The sequence below is a fragment of the Cibotium barometz genome, chromosome 46 (genome assembly GCF_041138505.1).
Source record: "Cibotium barometz isolate CiBa-2024 chromosome 46, ASM4113850v1, whole genome shotgun sequence".
NCBI lineage: Eukaryota > Viridiplantae > Streptophyta > Polypodiopsida > Cyatheales > Cibotiaceae > Cibotium > Cibotium barometz.
The window spans coordinates 44,304,625-44,320,985 of record NC_141091.1 but is presented as its reverse complement, the minus strand read 5'-3'; the positions used below and the strand labels follow the sequence as shown (position 1 = coordinate 44,320,985).

At 41.9% G+C, this 16,361-nt stretch overlaps 1 protein-coding gene across 1 annotated transcript; it reads left to right on the top strand.

The window, feature by feature from the left end:
• Positions 1–1,460: 1,460 nt before the first annotated feature.
• Positions 1,461–2,579, top strand: LOC147612262 (GDSL esterase/lipase At1g28570-like). The gene is made up of 3 exons (XM_086784194.1): positions 1,461–1,716; positions 1,858–2,061; positions 2,202–2,579. Exons 1-3 carry the CDS (start codon positions 1,461–1,463, stop codon positions 2,399–2,401), a joined length of 660 nt encoding a protein of 219 aa, XP_086640320.1. The 3' UTR covers positions 2,402–2,579.
• Positions 2,580–16,361: the final 13,782 nt, after the last annotated feature.

Here is a 16,361-nt window from a genome sequence, read left to right as displayed (position 1 = left end):
GGTGTTCATAAATGGTTGGAGGCTCCAGATAAATGTTCGAAAAAAAGCCAAGTTTAGTGTAGCTTGCACCTGGAAAACACGTTCAAATTTAAAACTTTAAAGTACAAATACCTCCAAATTTTGAGAAGTTATAAAACAAAAACCTTCAGATTTGGAAATTTCCTTTTATAAATAATTTGACAATTTCTACACGGAGGTTTTCCCAACTTTTTTTCCGAACACTTGTGGAGATATATCTCGCTGGAACGTGAAACATGCTTCCAGACTCGGTCATCACATTGATCACAATTCAAAGCGAGTAAGGTGCGCCTCTGCCCTCGGCCCTGGCGACTGCTTTTGAACTTTGCAGGTGAAACATGCTTGCAGATGCGGTCATCACAATTTAAAGCGAGTAATTTGCAACTCCTTTTTTGTAAATCGATAAAACTTATAAGTTTTTAGTTCTAAAGACCAGTCAATAATAAGATTTTAAATAGGAAAACCATTGTACTCCAACTTGTCTTTTTTTATTAGTGGGTGGGTACAGTGTTATTCTCTAACATTGATTATGGGCATTACCTGTAAAGACAACTCTTAGCTATATTGGGTTTTACTATATGCCAGTTTTATATTAAAAAATCATTCCTTCAAATACTTAAAATCTTAGCCAGTTTTGCTAAATTCCAGTTTTCCTAAATTCTGGTCATGTGATGTGATGTAGATTAAGTGATTTTCTTTTGTAAAACGATAGCTAGGCAATTATCGAGCTCCAGTCGAATAGCTGATAGAGTGTTCATATCCAGCAGGGGTGAGTTCAATGTTCACCGCTTCCCCTAAGTAAGGGAGTGAGTTCAATACTCCACCACCCACCCACCCACACACCCACCCAATCCAGAAGTAAGGTTTGTGTATAAAATCTTCATAAGAAGGGGGGGACTAATCAACCAGATATTGCCTAGTGAGTAAGGTTTGTGTATAAAATTTCACAATACAAGGGGTAATCAACCAGATATTGCCTAGTGAGTAAGGTTTGTGTATAAAATCTTCATAATACAAAAGGGGGGGGGGGGACTAATCAACCCTTGTGAGCTCCCATCAACATGTGCCATTTTCTTGTGTTGTGCTTTGCTTAAATATATGATGATCTACAGTTTCTGAAGGCATCCATGAAGACTACAAATGACCTTGCGACAGAGTTCTACAGATCACCTGGTTACACCGTGTGTTTTACCTTGCCTTTCCTTTCGTACATGATCCGATAAGCAGGCTCCCACTAATAAGGACCTGCGGCCCTCCTGTATAGTTGCTTTCGAAAGACTCCTCACCTACCCTAATCACTTAGAGGCTGTGAATGATGGAGCCCCGGCAGCCGCTTTGGTTTCATCCGCATCACGCCTTTTGGATCAGCTATAAGTAAGTGGTGTAATATAGAGAGTGAGGGCAGGGATTTTGGCATGGGTTATTCAGGTCACCATGTAATTATGGCCAGCTTTTGGCCGCGTTTCCAAATAGTATTATTCATGTTGGTGCTCATTTGCCATGCCGCCTCAACTCCGCCTCATGTTGGGTGCCCCTCGGTTGTGTTTGCGTTTGGGGACTCTCTCTCGGACACAGGCAACCTCGTGAGAACATGGAACCCGGCCTTCCTATCACCGTCTTTCCTTCCCTATGGAAGAACCTACTTCAAAGCTGGGGCGCAACGCTTCTCGGATGGTCGTTTAATCATTGATTGTATAGGCAAGTAGACGTTGCATTTGGTATTACTGCATCACGACACCTGCACAAGTATATCAAGGCGGTGTTAATCCTCTAACAAGTACATATTTTGTTTTTTTGTGTGTATGTGTGTGTGTGTGGGGGAGGGCTATGGTGTTGCAGTGCAGTCGCTGGGCCTCCCTTTCTTGCCACCTCTCTTGGACTTTGTCGGGACGGACTTCTCTCACGGTGTAAACTACGCAGTGGGCAGCGCCACAGCTCTCAATTACTCCTACTCTGTAGAGCTTGGGACTATCCCTTATACCACCTGCACACTAGACGTTCAATTACAATGGCATCGGACCTTCTTGCAATTTGTGGAAGCAGGTACACACTTCTCACAGTCCAGTCTGAGGATAATTTTCTAAGCAAGAACATGGGTTGATAATGCTTGTAGAGAAATCATATTATAACCTACGTATAACCAGCAAAAGCCACATATTGGTTAATATTTATTTTACTTTTAGGTTTGAAAGGAGGCGTGACCACTTTCCCGGATCCATCAACTGTAGCGGAAGCTACTTGCTTCATAGAAATCGGTGGAAATGACATTTCTGGTTTGGTCGTGGCCGGATTTACACATGCAGAAATCATGAACTTGCTACCCCTCGTCGTGGACAAGGTTGCCGATACTATCCGGGTAATTTGTGCGAAATCAATTTCTTAATCTCAGCTCATTAATGCATGCATCAAGCCCACCTGCACTCGCCCGCTGGTGCGCGATGCAGCTGCAGCTGACTGATACTCTAATTAATACAATACATGAAATGATCGATACAAGCGCACAATGCAAAATTATCAAAGATCCAGCGAGGGCAGTTCTCCAAGTGCTCAGTATCTCATTTTTTTTTTCAATAAAAGGCATTTTCATTACTGAAAAAAGACAATACAGGTTACAAGAGTCGGAGAATTAGCTATGGCCAAGCTCCTGATACATGGAATCATGGGGGATTACAGATTACCAAATTACTGAGTTACAAGATGGCTTCCTATAGGTTACATACCGGGATTCATGGGGGATTACAGATAACCAAAGTACTGAGTTACAAGATGGCTTCCTATAGGTACTGGAGCTTTAGAACATAGGAGAGATCAATCTTGACGAGTTGCTCTCTCTTTTCTTGTAGCTGTAGTAGCTTCAACTTCGCCTGAATGTTCATGGCCGACCTTTCAATCTGGACTTTGGCTCTTGAAATTTTGGTCTCAATGGCAGTGAGCTTCTTCAGGTAGAATCTCTCTCCAGCGGAGGTGAGCTGACTTTTGAGGGTGTTAGTATTCCGAGTACTGCCATTGTATAAGGCCGCTAGTCTTTCAAGCCAAAAGAACCAGAGGATCTCTGTTCTAATTACAGTCCACAGCTCCGTAGAGCATCCTATTGAATCACCAATAAGCAGATATTTCCATGACAGTGATGTTTGCCCCCAACTAGCCACATATTCATTAAGTTTCTTAACCATTAGCTCTATGGCAGGGCACAAAAGAAATATGTGGACATCATCTTCTTCTTTGTTGCATCTGCTGCAAGTACCATTGCCCTTCCCGATAGCAAGAGCCTTTTTTTGAGTCCAGATGGCTCTGTACATGATAAGCCAAGCTAGGCAGGCTTTCTTAGGTTCCACATGTTTCCCCCATAAGGACTTAAAGAGAAAATACCATTGTCTTCTGTCTTTGAGGATACTCCATCTTTGGTTAAGAAACCGATGGACAGGAGGGGAGGAGACTATGGGAGGGATAGGCCAGATGTACCTTTGGGATTTCCACTGGAAGGCTTTCAACTTGGGGGGGACCTCTATTGTCATTAGCCACCAGTCTTCCCTCTGCCATAGCATCAGTCTTCTCCCAACAGTGTCCAGCTGTGAGTCTGAGAGGTTGTGTTTAGCTATGAGATCCGCTCTTGCTAGCCATGTTTTCTTTTCTCTGTCCCACAGGTCTGCCCATATCTTAATGCCCATGTTGTGCAGCTTCAGAGCCTCTTCCAAATCTTGAGAATCCGTTGGTGGCAGATCAAGGGCAGGCCACCATATGGAGTCGAGAGGATGCAAACCCAGCAAATCTTTAAGGGCCGTGGCTAATTCCAACTGCCCTTTCACCTTCCCCCAGGCCTTCCATATCGAAACCACCAGTTCCGATCCTTTTGGGTTTATCCCGTGTTTGCTTCCAATAATGGTTAGATGGGGGAGGTTTTTCCATCTATGTTGGCCTCTAAGAGCAAACATGTGATTTTTCCTGTTGAGAAGCCACGCCCAACTCTTGTCCTGGTGCATTAATCCTCTCAGAATCCATTTGGCTGCCAGTCTGTCAGCTAATTCTACTATGTCTAGAATTCCCAATCCTCCAAGCTCAGTGGGGAGGCAGCAGATTTCCCATTTCACTTTGGCCACTTTCTTTACCCACGGGTCTCCTCCCCAGAGAAAGTTCCTGCAAAGGGACAAGAACATCTTCACATCTTCTTCAGGAGGTCTCCAACAGCTCAAGAAGTAGATTGCAGTTGGAATGATGCAGTGGTTAAGCACCATTTTCCTGGCTGCCATATTCAGTTGTCTATTTTGCCATTTTTTTAGCTTGACTTCAAGTTTTTGCATGACCCATTGCCATCTTTTCCTTAGAGACACTCTGAATCCCATAGGTATTCCAAGAATCCTAATAATTTCACCATCCTGGATAACCTTGCATCCTTCTTGTAGGAGCCAGTTAGGCGGGGGCTGAATGCTGGTTCTGATCCCTGTTTTGTTGTGGTTGATCACTGAGCCAGAGGCCTTGCAGTAGGTTTGCAGACATTCCCAAAAGGTGTCTATGCTGTTCTCTTCATTTTCCACAAGAGCATTGGAGTCATCTGCGAACATTTCCGTGCACACCTGTTCTCCATTACCAAGTAAAATACCTTTCAGATCACCTTTGCTTATTCTGTCATGGATAAGCCAATTGAGTCCATCCGCCGCTATTGCATACAGAAGGGGGGCCAGAGGGCAGCCTTGCCTGATGGACCTTGACAATTTGAAGGCTTGTGTCAAATCTCCATTGACACAAACATGAGCAGAAGCATTGCCCAATAAGGTTTTAACCATGCTACAGAATCTAGGGCCACAACCCATGTGTTTCAGAGCATCCAGCATATAGTCCCATCTAAGTCTATCATAGGCTTTGTCAAAGTCTATTTTAAAGAAAATGTAATCCTGCTCTGATTCTTCTGCATATTCCATAGTTTCCCAAAGCGTGATTATAGTGTCCAGAATGAACCTTCCTTTAATAAATCCCTTCTGTTCCTGTCTTATCCAATCATTCATATGATCTTTCAGCCTTAAAGCAAGAGCTTTGGCAAAGATCTTGTAAGCGCTATTGAGGAGAGTGATCGGCCTCCAGTTGCTTATAATGTCCCTGTCCTCTTTTTTGTGTATAAGTTTAATGATTCCTGCATTGACAGTCTAGGGGAGGGCTTCGAAGAGGAGGGCTTTATTCCAGATTTTGAGAAGGGGCTCTATCAGAAATTCTTTGAAGGTTTGGAAGAATTCCGCTGGGAGGCCATCTTTGCTGGGCGATTTCTTGACCTTGAGCATGTCAATGGCTGCAATTTCCTCTCTTGTGATTGCTTTGTCCAGCCAATGGGCTTGTTGCTCAGGTACAGTTTTGCGTCTGCTCTGTTCAATAACCTTAGTGGCCCCCGTTTGTTCCTCATCCGAGGTGGTAGTTTCTGTGAGGAGCGTTTGGAAATGCTGTGCTATCCAGGCTTTATTGTCTTCATCCTTTAGCAATAGATTGCCTGAGCTGTCTTTCATGGGGGGGATTGTGTCCGCTGCATGTTTTACTTTGAGCATTTGGAACATCTCTTTAGATGGTCTATCTGCTTTCCCAGCCCACCATTCCCTGAAGAAGAGGGAGCTTTCCTCCAGTTCTTGGTCTTCAAGCTTGTGGAGTTTGGCTCTCGTGTCCTTTAGCTTCCTCTGAGCTGTATCATCTCCATTGTCCACCCTGTCTTCAAGCTCTTTAATCTCTTCTATACAGGCTCTTTTCTTCTCAAACCTTATCTTTTTAACCCCTTTCCTGGTACTTATGAGCAGAGATTTTGCATCCGCTCATTAATCTCTAATTAATTATCGTGAAGTTCTTGTACGACACGGGGGCGCGCAATTCTATGATGGGATGCAGCCCCAACATCAAGTATTTTGCCGGCCGCCGCGGACAATCATTGGACGAGCGAGGGTGTATGGCATGGGTGAACGACATTACCCGCAATTACACTAACTCTCTGGGCCGGTTAAGCGAGTCTAATACTCTAATTAATACTCTCTGGGCCGGTTAAGCGAGTCTAATACTCTCTGGGCCGGTTAAGCGAGTCTAATACTCTAATATTTTGCTGACTGATACTCTAATTAATTTTATTTCAATTTTGCATCCGCTCATTAATCTCTAATTAATTATCGTGAAGTTCTTGTACGACACGGGGGCGCGCAATTTTATGATAAGCGGTGTAGGCATGATGGGATGCAGCCCCAACATCAAGTATTTTGCCGGCCGCGGACAATCATTGGACGAGCGAGGGTGTATGGCATGGGTGAACGACATTACCCGCAATTACACTAACTCTCTGGGCCGGTTAAGCGAGTCTCTTCAGCACCTCTTGCCCAATGCCAGCTTCGTCTTCTTGGACCTCTACTCGGCCTTCGACGAGATCATGACCAATCCCGGTCATTATGGTATTCTCTCTCTACCCGCCTTTAAAAACTTCCTTTGTGGATGGATCGCTTGCCATAATATTGTAAATTAGGACTATAATTACACAAACCAAAACTACATAAATGGCCTCACTAAGCTCCTCTAGATCTAGGTGCCTCTAGTATGTAGTCTAGATGTATGCAAGAGATTTTTTACCACTACAACAAAAGAAGAGCACAACCGCGTGAAGATAAGTAGAAATTTCAAAGGATCTATAAATAGAAAAAAACATTCACACGGCTATGGACGCGGCTACAATAGTGTCACCGCGTGTGCAACAACATCCATAGTCACGTATACAGCAGTGTTCATAGTAGTGTATATAGTTGCGTACTATTTGCAAAAAAAAAAAGGCTACATAATGGGTGAGATTTGTGGGGGCATTGTGTCCCCACATCTCTCCCTCATTGTGTCCCCACAATATATCTATAAGCATAGCTATGGACATGGCTTCAACAGCATCAATCACCATGTGTATAACAATATTCATAGTCGCATATATAGCCGCGTACTGTCTACAAAAAAAATGGGTACAGAATGGGTGAGATTTGTGGGGACATGTGCCCCCACATTTATCCCTCATTCTGTCCCCACATGTTTATAAGTGCGGCTATGGGCGCGGCTATGAGTACACGACTACAACAACATCAATATTCCATGTACAACAACGTCCATAGCCACGGGTACAACAATGTTCATAGCAACGTATATATCTGCATACTGTCTGCAAAAAAAACGTGAGTAGAATGGATGAGATTTGTGGGGACATGTGTCCCCACATCTTTCCCTCATTCTAATATGCATAAATAGTGTAGTCTTGATGGGATGCAGCCTCATCATCAAGTATTTTGCTAGCCTCGTAGACAAACATTGGACGAGCGAGGGTGTATAGCATGGGTGAACGACATTACCCGCAATTACACTGACTCTATGGGCTGGTTAAGCGAGTCTCTTTAGAACCTCTTGCCCAATGTGAGCTTCATCTTCTTGGAACTCTGCTCGTCTTTCAAGGAGATCATGACCAATCTCGACAAGTTGCAAACTCCCCTTTGTGAATGGATGTCTTTCCATAATATTGTAAATTATGACTATAATTACACAAATCAAAACTACATAAATGACCTCACTCAACTCCTCGGCCGTCTACTATCTAGTCTAGATATATGTAAGAGATTTTCTACTAGTATATGTTTTTCCTTTTTATCCTTCCTCAAGCACGCATATATATTATAAAGGGCTCCACCTCAATAGGTATAATTGTTCATTCAATTCCAAGCTACATTGAAATTTGAAACTGTAGTTCTCTTCAAGAGCCTCCACTAAAAAAGAAGATAAAAAAATGTAATTACTTATATGTGACATTTAGCTTTTGCAGAATTATTCTAACCCTCATCCTGTAAACCACTTCTACTTCTATGGTGTGTGCATGAGTGTGTGTGTGTGTGTGTGTGTGTGTGTGTGTGTGTGTGTGTGTCTGTGTGTATGTGAATGCATGCTTGCATGTGTATGTGTGTGTAACATACATACATACACACATACATATGTGTGTGTGTGTGAAAGAGACATACATACATACACACATATGTGTGTGTGTATGTATGTATATAATGAGAGAGAACTTATAACCGAAAACATACTAATATTAAAACGTGGTTTTCAGGTGTGGTTGCTTGGGGGTGTGTGTGGCTACTTTGGTTTTTGTGGTGGTGTATGTGTGTGTGTGTGTGTGTGTGTGTGAGAGAGAGAGAGAGAGAGAGAGAGAGAGAGAGAGAGAGAGAGAGAGAGAGAGAGATTATAAGTGAATAATTCATGCGAAGGAGTGAAAATGAATGTGTGTTTATGTCCTATATTATTCTCAAGAGTAATGTCACCCCTTCATGAGTCAATACATCATCAACAAGTCAGAGAAGTAAGCTTAACCAAGCAAAGTAATAGTAATGAGGAATCATTTCCAATTACATAAGTAGTAAAAATTAGGCAAAATGTAAGTTAGATGAGGCTATCTTTAGGTTTTTAATAAAATATTATACTTATAACCAGCACACCAAAAAGTACACAAGATAAAATTTGTTGAAGGGCAAGACATGTGTCACCACCTCTTCGTACATGTTATAGTTGTAGATCTCAAAATCTAAAGGAACTCAACACAAATGTGGAAGGGAGATAAAGACATATTTTATAAGGAAACTGATAAAAAATGCACCAAATTAATTTCAAGTCTAAATGTGATGGAAGACATTCTTTGGCACCTTATTTATTTGTAACAATACTTATTCCTAAGTGAAATTGCTAGTATCAAACTAGTTATGGTTGTCAACAAAGAAGTTGGCAAGTTGCTTCTTTAAGCATGGATCATTGCTTCTATGTAGAAAGATATGGTAACCAATAAAATGGTCAAACTTGAGTAGTTTCTTTCTTATTTGTAATATTTATCAAAACCTAATCAATATTAAAACAAAATCATATGAAATTATTATGTTTGCATGAACTAGAACCTATACTTGTGTAATCTTGTCTTTTTGTGTGAGATACATTGGGTGCATACACTTATCTTGACATTAACAATCATGGCTATAACATAGATCATCTTGTGATAAACTCTTCAATCAATGAATCTTTCAATGTAAATTATCACAATTATTTCACTTAAGATGTGACCCTTGAATAGTTACAAATTGGATTGATATTGTTTCAGGACTTATTGATGTACAAAACACATGTTGTGGAGCACCAAGTCTCCTGGCCGCCACCACAGTAGATAGATATAACCCTTTGGCTTCCTGTAGTTCAACATGTGTTTTGTGTGATGATCCCAACACTTTCTTAGTATGGGATGGTATTCACTTTACCGACAATGTTTATCGATAGATAGTCAATATGTATATTGAAGGCACATTCATTACACCTTCAAATGCACTTTCAAGGTGTGGTGCTACATTGATTGGGAGAGCATGATTTTTGATGTGTAGTGTGAGAGAAACACCTTGAGCCTAACTTCCAAGTCTTAAAAGTATGTATATAAAAGGCACATTTGTTACACTTTCAAGGTGTGGTGCTACATATCTTGAGAGCATGATTTTTAATGTGTGTGGTGTAAGAGATAAACCAATTTAGAACCTAAATTAATCATATTTTAGTCTTCATTTGAAAGTCATTATTTTGAGAATACATGCAATTTTATAGTTATGAGAATACATGCAAATTTACAGTTATGACTCCTAGGAAATGAATCTTCAAAGGAGGTATATTGTAGATGACTCTGCCGGTCCTTGCTAGGGAACGTGAGATCTATTGACACAAACACTAGGGTTGGGGAAAGGGAGCGTGGATCCTCTCAGAGAAGTATACCCGCCAAGGATGAGTCAGCCTCATTGGCTAGATATGCAAGACCTATGCTCTACACTATCTACTGTGCGCTCCAACCACCACCTAGCACTGTAGTATCCCTACAAGCCTCACTCACAGCCTCACTTTGTTTGATGAGGCTATTGAAAATATATGTTGGAAGAAAGCTATGGATGGGGAGATGGATGCATCGTATGAAAATGAGACTTGGGATTTGGTGCCATTGCCTGAAGAAAAGAAAGATATTTGCTATAAGTGGGTGTATAAGGTGAAACATAATAGTGATGGTAGCATAAGTAGGTACAAGGCTAGATTGGTAGCTAAAGGATATGTGCAGACACATGGGATTAATGAGGAGACAATTTCCCTAGTTGCAAAGATGGCAAGTGTGGGAGTTGTGATTGCAGTGGCTGCAGCTAAAGGTTGGTTTTTACATAATATGGATATAAAAAATGCGTTCTTGCATGGTGACTTGCAAGAAGAGGTGTATATGGATCAGTCACGAGGTTTTCAGGATACAGGTCACCCAAAGTATGTGTGTAAGCTTCATAAGGCCTTGTATGGGCTGAAGTAAGATCAAGGATTTCACTGACATAAACGAGAACATGTGAACATGTTAATAACATATGTTAATAACACAAAAAATCTTGTGATCACATGTTATATTCACAAAGCTTTCACAAGGGCCTAAAAAATTTATCTTTATCGGGCATAAAAAGTCTTCTTAGGTGGCCACTGACCTGCTATTATCTGAAGATGGTAGCATGAGAATGTTGAATAGCTTATTCCCATGTGTAGCCAAACTTTTAAGGGGTTTCCAAATGGCAAGTGACCTGTTATTTTGTGAACGGTAACATGAGAACATGTGAATAACTTGTTCACATGTGTTATTATCACAAAAAATCTTGTGATCACGTGAATATTAAATCCCTGAACTGTAAGATCCACGAGCATGGCATGACAAGATTGCAAAGTATCTTGTCACTATTGGTTTTCATATGGCAGATGTAGATTACTCTTTGTATGTGCGCAAGAGTGATAATGGTATTATGATCATCACCATATATGTAGATGATCTTATTGTTGGGGGTGACAACTTGGATGAGATTGAGCATGTGAAAAGTCTTCTCAAAAGGAAGTTTGAGGTGAAGGATTTGGGAGATCTGTGCTACTTTTTGAGAATTGAGGTAATTCGCACACCTGAGGGTATTTGGCTATCACAGAGATAGTATGTATTGGATATGTTGTCCAAGTATGGGATGGCTAATTATAAGCCAATCTCGATGCCATTAGATCAAAATGGCAAGATTAGTGTGCGAATGCTGGTTATGTATTGGAGGATCCCACTATGTACAGGAAGATTGTGGGGAGTTTGATCTATGTCACGATTAGCAGGCCTGATTTGAGTTACACTGTTGGTTTAGAGAGCTAGTTTATGCAGGCTCCGCGTAAACCACATCTTGACAGTGTGGGACACACACTTCGGTACTTGAGGACCATTGTTGATTATGCATTGCTTTATGTAGCAGGTGTACCATTGGAGCTATATGGGTACACAGATGCAGATTGGGTAGGTAGTATCTCAGACAGGAGATCTACTAGTGGATTTATGTTTTTATTAGGGAGTGCTGCTATTGGCATGGAGTAGCAAGAGGAAGCCCACAAATGCCTTATTGAGTACAGAGGAGCTGCAGTGGCAGCATGTGAGGTAGCTTGGTTATGCAAGCTGCTGATTCTTCGGCGTTGCATGTGGCTAGAAAGGTTGTCATATATTGTGAAAATCTTAGTAGTATACAGTTGGCCAGGAACCCAGTTTTTCATGTGAGGATGAAATACATTGAGGTACATTATCCCTTCATCAAGGAGAGAGTCTTAGCAGACGACATCGACTTGGCCTACGTCAGTACTACATAGGATCAAGTCACTGACATCTTCATGAAGGCCTTGGGAGAGCTGAGAAGCTTCGTAGATTTCGCGATATGCTTAGAGTTCATGAGATAGAGTTGAGCTTGAGAGGGAGTGTTGAGATATCAAGCTCAACATGAGATGACACTCACGAGGCACTTGTATGACCGTTCGACATTTAAATCGCTGGCGGGTTTGGTAGCTGGCATCGACATATCTTCACCAGAGATTCTACAACTGGACTACACCGACTAGTCCAAATCTACCCACTCCTCTTAGTGTGTTCACATTATGGACCACTTGTATATAATTTATTATGTGTGTTAGTCACTTTATCTTCTTTGTAGACCTCCTTTGTTGAAGAATGATACAGAAGAGACTCTGCTCCAACAGAGAATGTGGTGCAATGTATGTCCTACAAGAGAGTGTTTGTTCCCTGCTACCAAGAGATTTCTCCCCTTATCTCCTCCTCGGGTGTCCTCCTCCTCGAAGTCCCAACCCTCATCATGTAGATCTAGAGGGAAGATATTCCATCGGGAAAAGGAAGATAGTGCTTAAGAGGATCTTGCCATCCGTCGGGAAAGGGAGAGGGGTGTTGCCTCCATGAGTGCCATCGGAGTTGGCCATGCTTGTAGGAGATGAGACGGAGGGTGCCGGCGCAGCAGTGACAGTAGTTGAAGGTGGTAAGATGGCATCAATGGTGACGGCTGTCAGAGGACACCGGTGGGTGATGACATTTGGAGGTGTCTGAGAGCATCGACGGTGATGGCGATCGGAGGACACAGGTGGTGACAACGACCGGAGCTGTCAAAGGCACTAGCGGTTGGAGTGGTCGGAGGCCATGGTGGCAAGCTCTTGGTGGACTGTGGAGGACCTGGCTTCCCATCCACAGGTTGCCCACTAGTCAATTCACAATTTTGGTGAATGCCACAGAAAAAACAAAAAACAGGTGGTTTCTCTGGCAAGCTAGCCTCCGGGCAAAACATTCGGCAAGCCGGCTCCCATGCATACCTCATACAATGATTCTTCTAGGAAAACCTTTTGGAAAGATACATAATAAATAAAAATGATTAAACTAGGCTCCTGGGCGCAACTTCATCCAACAAGCAAGCTGTGGAAAAATGATCGAATTGAGAGAATGTACTATCTCAAGTGGCCTACTACTCATGTTGCCTTCTCTAGGAAACCGCAACCTCGCCTGCTTTCCAAACTAACAGGCTTCACAAACATGCATATTCCCATCATACTTGAATCTAGGCAGCCCACTAACAATGCCTCTTGCCTGCATGTTCTTTAACCTTTGTATATTAACATGTCCAATCCTCTTATGCCACATATCAATGTCCTGTGTACCACATTTCTGCTTTTAGAGAACATGGCTAATTTTAACTCAGGAATCCCAGCATCTAGCTTAAACAACTTGCCTTCTTTCTTGCCTTGGGCAATGACTCTACATCCATGTTTGAAATCCTCAACGAAGCAACCATGCTCATTGAAACAAACCTGTAATCCCTGTTCCACCATTTGACCAACTGAGGCCAAGCTTTTTGTGATAGAAGGAACATACAATACATCTGACATAGATTTTGTTTGACCAATGTGCATAACCAATGGTACACTTCCAACATGTGTAATGGCATGCTGAGTATCATCTCCTATTTCCACATAGCCTTTTACATCCATAGGCTTCATATGCTCAAACCATTCACCATGACAAGTCATATGGTTTGATGCTCCAGAGTCCATATACCAAGTGTCATCATTTTCAGCATTTGTCATCATAGATCCCACAACATGTTTCATGGCAAACAAGTGATTTGCGCTGCCATCATTGCTGCTTGATGCATAATTTCCACCACCACGTTGTGCATAATGTCCACGATGTTGTGCTCTACTCCCTCTCAAATCATTCTGTTTACGGAAACAATCACGTGCTATATGACCAAACTTCCCACAATAATGGCATTCCACATCTTGCATAGATGTTTGTTGGCCTTGCTAACGTCCTCTACCATGAGGATTACCTCTGCCTCTCTGAGGTGTATATCCACGACCACCTCTAGCACCATATGAAGGCTGAAAATTCTGTTGTGATGATCTGTCCTGACATCCACGACCACGTGATGCGAATCTCCCCCTGCCTCTAAAGCCTCTTTGTGAATAGAAAGCCTGATTTCTGCCATTATCATCATGGCTAGTAGATGCATCCTGAAAGGAATCACTGAGTTTGATTTCCTCAACAAGCAAGAGTGAAACCAACTCATCAAAGTCTGGTAAACCTATACTCCGAACCGAGATGGATGTATCAAAAGATTTATATTCCTTGCCAAGACCATGCAAGGTAATGTCTACCAAATCATCATCAGGCATGGGGGCATTGATTGTTGCCAATGCATCTGCATACTTCTTAATCTCTTGTACATAATCATGGATGCTCCTTCTATTCCGCTTCACATTATGTATCTGTTGTCTCACAACTGAGACTTGCGAGCACTCGTGTCTATATCAAACAACTTCACCAATGTATCCCATGCATCCTTGGGATTCTCATCATCATGTATGTGTATGAGCATAACATCCAAAATACATATAGACAGATAATGCAACACTTTGAATGCTCTTTCTGACCATTGCTTGTGAGCTGTAACCTGCTCCTGTGTAGGTTGTAAGGGTAGTTCCGGCTCTGGCTCAGCACCTGTGATGAGATTCCAAAAACCTTTTCCCTTCAGAAAACTTTTGATCCTATACTTCCATGCCTGAAAGTTCTTCCTATCCAGCTTTTCACCAACAATTTGTACTAGATTATCCGACATATTGCTCAATGCAAATACACCTTTCGTACACGTCCAAATCTATAAATGAGCCTTCCTCAGCTCAACCACACTCCAATGAGGGTTCCAGATACTCCAAAGTAGTCAACAAACTTCAATTTTGATGTAGAAAATCAACCTGTATGCATCCAAAATGAACTGGCTCACGCAGTCCAAGATACCCTATTTTGATGCGCTTTTCAAGGCTCCAAATTGTAATGTAGTGGTTCAATCAAGTATGGAAAACTTGCATTGACACCTAAACAACCTCAATGTTGAGTATCAACACCAACCAACATGCATACATATCAATTTTGTCAAACCCCCTTCTCTGTTTTGAGAAAAACCAGAAAAACTATTAAAACCAGTAGTAAATTTTCTCTAATTTCTTCAATCCTTGTCCAAATTGAGCAACCAGGCATTCATTAGCTTAGCAATGATGTCCACTAACTCCATGTAAAAGGAATTAGTCCAATTGTTTAAGACCAGTGAGTAATTGATCGATTAATCACACTCTGTTTCTCTGCAACCAGTAGACAGCCTGTTTAATTTCCAGCTCCATAGATGATAATTTCTCAATCCAATCATATAGCCTCCTTCTCAGGTGTATGTATTAGCCAATTGCTAAACCAATTTTGAAGTTAATCAAGCACAAGAGTTGAATTTGAGCCTCCACTCAGTAAAATAATGAAAAACTACCCTGTTTCTTTGTCCAGCATGTGCCGCTGCTCCTGAGGGATTTAGGAAGGTTTATAGAGCTAATTGATGATGCAATTAAGTACCCAACACACCTAGGTAAGTGTGAAATCCATCAATGCTTTGATTTTTGCTAAAAACATGCTCCAATCTCATCAAAATTTGGCTTCCTTTTCTCTATTTTGTGAGAGCTCAAAAACCAGTAAATTTCACACATTCAAATGCATCAAAATTGCTCCAAAATCAGTGTAGGGCATGCATATGAGTTGCCAATATATTCTTTCTTGTCAGATACATGTGTCTTTGTTGCGAGATTTACATCTATTTTACCATACATCACGGCTTCCAAGCTCCAATGGAAAGCTTCCAAAAAACCAGAATTTTACTTTGCTTTGGGTTGCCCTAATTTGCTTCGTTTCTGCCTGAATCACCTGCGATCCGCTCAAGGATGTTTAGAATACCTTACCCAGTAGGCCAAGCTCTCAGATCTGATAATAATCGGTGTGCCTCAAGCTTCACAGTATCAATGGCAAGCTTCACAGCTTTTCTTCAAAGCTTCTTCTCCCTCTTCTCTCACTCACTCATAAACCCTAATAGAGAGCACTAGGCTCTGATACCATGTTGAAAAATATGTAGAGGGAGAGGAGACACACACACAGGAAAAAACCCTAATGTATATTGCAAACCCTAACCATAGAGGGAAGCCATCTCCCGTCTCACACAATGCATAAAGCCATAATCCATAATACACACAACACACTATGAGTTGTGTCCACATCTAACCCTAGCTAATGTCCACACACTATGACCAGCTAGACGCGGTCATTTATGTCTCACACATGTTCCTACCTAACATGCCAGCACATAGCATAGCTGGCTCACACTGCCATCGAGCTTGAATCTCAACAAGAATGTGCTATAAGAATGTGCTATAAGAATGTCCTACAAGAGAGTCTCCCCATCCCCTACCGAGAGAGTGCTCCCCTTATCTCCTCCTTGGGTGTCCTCCTCCTCGAAGTCCCAACCCTCATCATGTAGTGTAGAGGGAAGATCTTCCATTGGGAAAAGGAAGATGGTGCTCAAGAGGGTCTCACCATACCTCGGGAAAGAGAGAGGAGTGTTGCCTCCATGAGTTCCATTGGAGTAGGCCATGCACATCGG